Source organism: Passer domesticus, chromosome 24 (genome assembly GCF_036417665.1).
Source record: "Passer domesticus isolate bPasDom1 chromosome 24, bPasDom1.hap1, whole genome shotgun sequence".
Taxonomy (NCBI): Eukaryota; Metazoa; Chordata; class Aves; order Passeriformes; family Passeridae; genus Passer; species Passer domesticus.
Genome location: NC_087497.1, coordinates 6,046,235 through 6,055,195, shown reverse-complemented (window position 1 = coordinate 6,055,195; position 8,961 = coordinate 6,046,235). Strand labels below are relative to the sequence as shown.

General features: G+C 53.5%; 1 protein-coding gene across 1 annotated transcript in view; it reads right to left on the bottom strand.

Annotated features, from left to right (window-relative positions):
* Positions 1–276: 276 nt before the first annotated feature.
* The window catches only part of RUNX3 (RUNX family transcription factor 3), a 34,645-nt gene continuing 25,960 nt past the window's right edge, over positions 277–8,961 (bottom strand). Inside the window, exon 5 of the mRNA XM_064398451.1 lies at positions 277–3,413. Within this exon, the coding sequence (XP_064254521.1) occupies positions 2,890–3,413 (524 nt within the window). The 3' untranslated portion in view covers positions 277–2,889. The remainder of the gene's footprint in view (positions 3,414–8,961) is intronic.

Sequence of the window (8,961 nt, the reverse complement as noted above, 5' to 3'; positions counted from 1 at the left end):
CCCCGGGCAGCAGTGACGGGCGGGAGGCAGGGGCCACTGTAACCATTTGTTTATTGATCCACACGGCATTGACAGGATTACACGGCGGCCCGAGGCACGGCCCGCGGCGCAGAAATGACCCCATCCCAGAAAAGCAGAACTGTCCCCCCAGCCGGGGCTCTGTCCCCACGCCAGCCCCGCCGAGCGCTGCTCCAGAGCCAGGAGACTCCTTCCCCGATGGCTTCTCCAGGAGCAGACCCTCCTCTTCCTCTTCCTCTGCCCTCCCCACCTCCCCCCTCCCCAGTGACAAGTGCTACAGGTTAAAAATTGGGCTACATATTAAATATAGGGTATGACCTTCAAGTAGGGCTGGGGTGTTACACAAATAACCACATTTTTTTGGTATCACTAGCATTTTTTTTAATGTCCATCATAAGACACCATGAAAAACCCAACAACTTTAGCCTTCTTTAGCTACAAAGATCTCTGATCTCATCTCCTTAGTCTGGTGATCTTTTACCCTGCACATACAAGTATTAGAAGCATTATTAAGAATCGTATCCTTCAACACATTTAAGAATTATATTATTATAACAAATAAGACCAAAAATTAGATTTTATAGTTAAATATTCTGTGAGCCAGACAAAGGGGCTTTACTGTACAAGCGATTGTGCATTTTTTTTTTTTAAAAAGCAAATTATAGTGCAAAGCAAAAAACATTGGCCTGTCTCGTGACCATTTGCATACAACAGAGGTGCATCTATTTACACCTTCACATGACAATATGTCATAAAAACAAAATCGTTGCCATTCTTTTTATTATTTTCTCTTTTAAAACTCACTACAATCAGTCTTAAATTAACCTACAGCTACGAATGCCTTGTTTCCTTTGTGCTTTCAACCAGTGGGACAGGATGACAAATGCAAAAAGGCATCAAAACACAGGCTGCCCTGTCCAGCTCCAGAGCCGGCGAGCGCCGGCGCTAAGGCAAGTGGAGGTTGCAATTATGCTGGGGTAAGGCTTTAAAAAAAAATTATTATTATCATTATTATTATTATTATTATCAAAAAGAGTTGTTCTTCGTTGCTTCTGGAACTCTGAGTGGTCATGGCAGCTGTCCAGGGCAGCCAGCGTGTGCTGCTCCAGCCTCGCCGTGGTAGTGCAATTCCAGCGCTCCGTGCTGAGGGTGACCGGCTGCCAGCTGGCAGCTGGGGACAGGTGACAAGGCTGGGACGGTGGCACCGAGGCACAGGGGCCAGCAGGGCAGCTCTGGGAGTTCGATTTTTTTTTGTTTTTATGGGAGAAATGGGAAAAGAAAGGCGTGGTTACTGGTGGCACTGGGGCTGGGACTGTCCTCTGGCTGCGGGGAGGGCTCTGCAGGGCACTGGGTTATGGATCCCCAGGAATGTGTCTGTGCCCTCCCAGCCCTGCCACCCCGAAAAATCCTGAATCCAGCCCCAATTCTCATGCCAGCAGAGGGCACAGGTGGCCTGCAGGAGGTGACAAAGCCTGTGCTGTGCATCAGAGCCTTGGAGGAGCCCACAGCTGCCTCCCAGCATGGCCCAGTTTGGTTGCAATCTCTGTGGTGTCAGCTCTGAGGGTGTGTGGTGCTTGGCAGACCTGGCTCCTGCAAATGCCACCTGATGCCACCACCACCACCAGTGGCACCTCGAGTGCCCCTTCTTCAGCTTATTCCTCGACAGAGAGATCCCTGTGCTCGGGGTCACCTGGGGAAGGACAGGAGGGTGAGGGGATGGAAAAGGCTGCACAGCATCAATTCACAACATTCCCACCACCAGGAGTAGAAACTGCTCCTTTCTCCAGATCTCAGAGCTTTCAGGATGAACTGACACATGTGAGTCAAAATAAAAAATTGTGTTAATCCTCTCTGGGTGAGAACATGGGAAACATGAACAGAATTATGGTGCTTTGCCACCAGCTGTGAGTGTTGCCCCTCAGAGGGGACAGAAGGAACACCTGGAGAACGGTGGCAAGGCCATGCCAAAGGCTCCTGAGCCCCGTGGAAGTGCATCTCAAATGTCTCAGATTGTCCTGAACGCCGCCTTCACTTCAGCCACCATCACTGAGGTTTGCTAAGGGGAGCAAAGAGCTGAACGGTGAGGTCAGGACAAGAGAGCAAACAAACAAAACAAAACATCTCCATAAAAAGTACATCTCATGTGTAAACATGGAGGAGGGGTCAGCCAGGCCCGGGGTCAGCCACGTTACTGATTGACAGATGACGACAGTGACACCAAAACGAACAATACAACTTGTGTCGTCAACAAATAATAACAATAATCACATCACAGCTCTTGTTCACGTGGCTGAGTGAGCCCCAGTGCCCCTGGCTGTGCTGCAGACCCCACTGCTCTTTGGTGCTGAGGGACCCTTCACCAGCGGGGAGGGAAGGACAGGAGGCAATGGGGTTTTTTTCTTTTTTTATCCTTTTTTTTAAAGTTAAGTTCAGTCCTCCTGCACTGGCAGAGAATGGCTCAGGTGACTCCCTGGTGTCTTCTCTTCTCTGAACCATTTTGCAGAGGAAGGGTGAGATTCTCCTCACTTCTGAATGCTTTGTGTGGGGAAGAGGTGCGAGTGAGATGAACGAGAAGTGTTCTGCAAGTACCAAACATCTGATTCCACACGTCCTTGGGGTTTTTTTTCCCTATGTACAATCCACATACCTAAAACATACAGAAGGAACCACATCAAGCCTCGTGGATGTTCACCTTGAAATGCAACGAAGGTCTTGGTTGATCTTTGCTTGATGCTTGCATGCAGAGGATCCTTAACTTTGGGTTTGGAAGACTTTGGTTTAACTTTTCCCTTGGCATCACTTTGGTCGCTCCCAAAAGGAGCCGCGGTGGCCGATCAAGTTAAAGACACGGGTGCCCAGCTGGGCTCCTCCTCAGTAGGGTCTCCAGACGGACTCATCCATCCTGCCCGTGGTGCTCATGGTGGTGGGGGAGTTGCTGTGGCTGCCGTCGGCGTCCACGCCGTCGCTCTGCGCGCCCAGGCTGGCGTTCATCAGGTTGTTCCCCGCCGAGGCGCTCGTGCAGGACGAGAGCATGCGGGTGGGCGAGCGCTCGCCTCCCGCCACCATGGAGAACTGGTAGGAGCCCGAGGACGTCCCGTAGTACAAGTGGTAGGGAGAGGGGTTGGCCTGGAAGGGCCCGCTCTGGTTCTGCGTGGAGCTGGGGTACGGCGGCGGCAGGTAGGTGTGGTGGAAGCGGGTGGTGGTGGGCATGCTGGTCATGCTGATGCCCCCGATGCCCGTGGCCGACGGCGTGGCCGTGTAGGGGAAGGCGGCGGACATGGCGCCGGGGTAATGCATCCGCGGGTCGGAGAAACGCGTCTCCGTCAGCGCCGGCAGCGTGGGGAAGGAGCGCTCGAACTGCCGCGGGTCCGAGAAGGGGCTCAGCTCTGACGTGCCTGCCGGGTGCAGGAGGAGAGGGGGCGGTTAGAGCGTTCCCAAGGAATCCGGAGGGAAAGCACCTCTTGGGTCTGCCAGGGAAAAGAGCTGAGGGACTTAAATAAAAACCCTAAATAAAAACCCTAAACCCGTTTGTTTAAGTTGCTCCCATTTCCTGTCCTAAAATTTGTTGTTTCCTATCCAAGAAGGGACACGGCTAAGCTGACTTCTCTTAGGGGTCTATTCATCTCGGGCAGATTAAAGCAGCACACCCCATAAACACAGAAAAAAGATGTTTAGCCATGACATCAGCTGTGTAGTAAATAAATGGAGGCAGGCCCCAGACGGCCGGGCCCTGGGATCATCCATCCCTGCTGTATACACACACACACACACACACACGGAGACAGGCAGGAAAAGCTGGAGCCCAGACCAGCCTGCTAAGCCTTCTTGTGGGTGGCCTGTTTGTGCTGATACCATCAGGGGATGGAGCTGATAAACACACAGCTGAAAACTCCCAAGCCAGGAGCCACTACATCCCTCTGCTTGAGATCTCTGTGTATTTTTCTCCTTCCAAGAGGATAAGGAGAGTGAGAAATTCAGGCTCTCTGCTGGGGGAAGGGAGACCCGGGCCAGCGTGGTGGGAATGTTCCCCAGCTCCACTGGACAATGGAGCCCCCCACGCCTTTTCCTGGAGGTCAAAACCCAAAGGGGGTCGCAGCCAGCTTGGAACTGGAAAGGAACCTTGGCTTGGGATCCCATCCTCCTGCAGGAAGCCCAGTTAGAGGTGGGAATCCACAGCAGAAGCTCCTTTGAGGAGCTGGAGCCATTCCTGTGGCTCTCTCAGCTGTCCCAAGGCTGAGAAAGAGCCCAGGAGCCTCTGGCCTTGGTGCATTAAAGCAGAGAGAAATGAGGTTTGCTCTCCAAGGAAAGTGTCCTTCACACCTCTTCTATTTTCCTCTTGTTAAAAGCAGGGCCTTTCTCCTTTGCTAGTGGGACACCATGCAGCCTAAAAAGTGACTTTTTGTGGTCACATCAGCTGAATTTTGTATCCCTCAGAGCAAGAGAATGTGAGGTGAGTATGCTAAACGCGCCTGTTGGTTTTGGAAATGCATATACATACAAACACACATGCAGAGGATTGTGTGGCTGCTCTGCATGCACAGGGCTGTATGTTTTAGATCTATTTATTACAATGAAGCATTTTTAACTTCTCAGGGCTGGCGTTCCAGGCCCCAAAGCGTTTCCCCAGGAGAAAACCCTTGATTTAATCCCTTCCAGCTACCGAGTGACACGGGCACGCTCCGGAGGAGCAGGTATGGAGGGGATTTGATGTGAACCTCCCTTCTGATCCCAGGTGAGTCCTTCAGCAGTGGAAGGAGAAGGGGAGGTTCCTCCCTCCCTCCCCTGCAGCCCTTTTGCGGGCGCCCAGCAGCGCCTGCCTTCCCACGCAGGCTCCACGGAGGGGAAAGGCGGGGGAGCACCTGGTTTGTGAACGTGGCTGCGGCTTTGGGGCGAGATAAGAGAGGAGCAGCTCAAAGCTGTCCCGAACCACACTGCTCTGCACACACCCGGCGCTGCAAAGCGCCCGTGGAAGCGGCTGCCCGGCCGCAGGGCCAGGCCTGCTCCGTGCTGGGCTGGCTGGAGAGGCACAGCGGTGGGAAAAGCACTGATTTCACAGCCCAGCAGGGACCCATCCCAACGCCGTGCTACAGCCACGGCTGCTGCCAGGCACTGAGGTTTGAGGGAGCTGAGGTTTGGAGACCAGCTCTGCAAGGAGCGGCCTGACCACAGCCCCGTGGCGGGAGCAATCCGGCAGCATCACGGCTTGAGACAGGACCATGGGGCAGAAATCCTGGGCTGGAAAGAAAAAGGGCTGTCTTCTGAATGCCTCCCCTTAAATTCAGCAGCCCTGCACTGAGAAAAAGCAGCCTCTAAATCCCCCTCAGCCCCCAAAACACCCAGACTGGTGCTCGCTGCTTTCCCAGATGACAATCGCTCAGACCACGCTCCTTCATTACTTTTCACAGCTCCATAAATAATATTCCATAAAATGCAAATCTAAATCAAACCTGAGCGCTCAGGGCACATTTCCTTTTTCCTCTATAACTCACTCAAAGAGGGTTTTTTTTAGAGGCTACATTTTATTGGCCTGAACGTGCACCGTCTGGCAGTGGGTCCCTGCTACTAATTTAGACGGGAGCATGTAAAAGTGTTAATTATAGGCTCTGTATGTGTGACAGGCAAGGCACAGCGAGGCTGTGGGTACACGGTGGGCAGAGAGGGAGCTCTGCCAGGCTTTGCACCCCCGGCTCTGCAGGGCTGGGATCTGCAAATTCGATCCTTCAAAACGCAAATCCCTCAGTGCGAACCCCTCAAACAGAACCCACACCCAGCAGAGCCGTGAGGCGTCCGAGCGGCCGTGACCAGCTCGCTTCCACCCCCGCCGGCCTTGGGCTCTAAGTCTGGACCACAATAAAGCTCCAGCTTTCCCTGACCGGTCTGAGGCTATAAAAAAACTCCCAAACCGCCCTAAAAACAAAACCGCGGCGACCCCAGCTCGATCAGGGCGCCTCTGAGGGGGCCGGCCCCACAGCCAGCAGGGGGCGCCCGCCGGGCCGCGGGAGGCGGGAAGGAGGCGGGAAGGAGGCGGCCGCCAGAGGGGGCCGGGGCCTCGCCACCGCCTCAGGGCCGGCGTCTCTTCTCTGTGTCCTTCACCTCAGGACTGCCCCTCGTCCCATCTCCTTCACCTCAGGGCAGCCCCTCTGTCCTGTGTCCTTTGCCTCAGGGCTGCCCCTCCATCTTGGTCCTCGCCTCAGGGCTGTCCCTCTGCCCCGTCTCCTTCACCTCAGGGTTTCACCTCCATCTTGGTCCTCGCCTCAGGGCTGTCCCTCTGCCCCGTCTCTTTCACCTCAGGGTTTCACCTCCATCGTGGTCCTCGCCTCAGGGCTGTCCCTCTGCCCCGTCTCGTTCGCTTCACAACTGTCTCTCCAGTTCAGCACCATCACCTCAGCACCCTCTCCATCCTGGCTTCATCACCTCAGGGTTTCCACTCCGTCCCATCTCCTTCGCCTCAGGGTTTCCCCACCATCTCGGTGCTCGCCTTAGCGCTGTTCCTCCATCACATCTTCACCTCACAACTCTCCTTCTACCTCAGCACTGTCACCTCACAACTGCCCCTTCCACCTTGGTCCTCGCCTCAAGGTTTTCTCTCCATACCATCTCCTTCGCTTCGGGGCTGCCCGTCCATCCTGGCTGCCTCAGATCGGAGCCACACAGCCCCAGCGCCTGCCCAGCACGCGAGGAAATCTCCACTGAAACAACCCCAGCGAGATCCAATTAAAACACGGCCATTAACACCCTCCATAACCACCTAACTCAGCAGCAAGGACTCTCCGCCACAGCTGGGATCAAACAGCAACCTGGAGCAAGCAGCTGCTGAGCGAAGCAATGGAACAAGGAGTGGGTGAAACTGCACCCTTGGACCCTGCGTTCCCTTTGGAATCACAGCTCAAAAGGGGCTTAAAAAACCCCTTCTTGCTGTCCCCTTCCCTAGCACATCTCACACACATCTGCTCCGTAGTGCTGCCTCCGAGGATTTACTACAGTTTTCCCTCGCTTACTCGCTGTCCAGCCCCCATTTGCTTTTTTGGACCCTGGCAATCCGAGCTTGAGTACTTCAGTTGTCCAGTTGCCAATCAAAATATTTGAAGGAAATGTTTATTTTCTTCTCGAAATCACACCAGCTGCTGCACTAACTGAATAAGCCCATTTAGCTGTAAGAATTTAACCATTGTAAGAGTGAATTGAGTCCCCCAACTACTCCAAAATCTGACCCAATCTATCAGCGGAAATGTCAATGTTTTGGATGGGAGTTTGGGGAAGTGTGGAATGTGTATTAAATAAAAGCCATGTAAAGGTCAAAGCCCTGATTAGTAATGCCACTGTCTCCTCCTTAGGGCTGAGCTGCCCCAGGGACCATGGAGGCCAGGACACACCCCATGATTTAATTGTGCAGCTGCAATTTGCACCTTTTGAGGACCCCCAAGTCCCCCCTGCACGAGGGGCCGGATAGAAACATGCTTTGAAAGCCGCTCAGCCCCTTTCCAGATAAAACAACAGTGCTGCAGTGACACAGCAGCTCTCTCTGTGCCTCAGAGACAATACAGGTCTTTCCTTGGGTGGGTGGCCAGGAGATAAATGCAAAGAGATGCCCCTGATGGGAGCCAAACCTCAGCTGGGTTATGGTGGTGAGGGCTGGCCATGAGGTGGGAAGGGCTGGTTTGTGAGGCTGCCAACCACAGAGGTTTCTCTGGGTGTGTTCAGCCTCCTCCCTTCAGACCGCGTTGGGTTTGGGAGCTGCCTTGGATGGAGTGGAACTGGTCCCTGCACCCTGGCGGGGTCAGGGCTGGTGGATCTGCTCTGAGGTCCCTGGAAGCCTTTGAGGACATGAGGCAATGGACCCTGCAGACGGTTTTAGGGATTGGTGTGCATCCATCCCAGAGGAGCAGTGGGTGCTGCCACCACGTCCTAGCCCAGGAACACATCTGCTCTGCCAGGAGGGAAGAAAGGGCAGCAAAAGCAACATCAAGACCTCTTCAGTGCTGCAATGGTACCCAGACAACCAGCTCAGTGGCAGAGCCCAGCACCAGGGCCTCATGCACAGCAGCATCATCATTATCAGATTATCTGGGGCCAGGCAGCGACGTGTGGAACCTGAGCAGCTCCTCAGCACCCCAGATACCACCTGGTCCCCACCTTAGAGATGTGGGGAGCACGCGGTGGCGGATGAACCCAGTCAGCAATAAACCTGAGCTTGTGTGGATGTTACACAACAAACACTCACAGTGTGTGAGACGCACGGAGAATAAAGGGAATTTAAAGGGAACTTGATAGCCTGGCACTCTCCAAGTCTATAGGATATAAAATATCATCACCCTGGCCATAGATCACTGTTCTAATTCTACGCATATGTGTGCCTTGCAAAATTGTCATGAAAAATCTACCCCAGGGGAAAAAGCCCTGCTTTCCTGTCTCACTGCACAATGATTGACAACAATGTAAACGCAAATGATACTTTATACTTCTGTATATAACACACCAGCGTGTGTGTGACAGTGGGGACAGACATTCCTGCTCTGGATATACCTTTAGCTGTTTTTTCTCTGCTCACTTCTGTCACGCTTGGACCTCCAAGCCATCTTTGAGCATTTTTCTGATCTTTGTCCCTCTCCACTTCCCTCCCCTGATGACAGTAACTCCATGTGGGAGCACGGAGAGGCAGGTGGCCAAGAGAAGGAGAGAATCTCCATGGGAAGGTGCACGAGGTGCATCTGATCTGCGAAGGCCCAGCTCATCTCTAGAGAAGGCGCCGCTCTCCTCCCCACCCACGCATGCAGGCACGCTCTCACGCCTCTGTCACGTATGTTAACAAGTTCATTTGTTTCCAAGTCAGAGCCAACTAAAAAAGAAAACGGCCCCTTCCTCTCAGCCCACGTAAAACAGAGCAAAATATATTTTGGGGGAGGAGGGGAGGTGTTGAAAAAAAAAGGAGGGTGTGAACAGCAT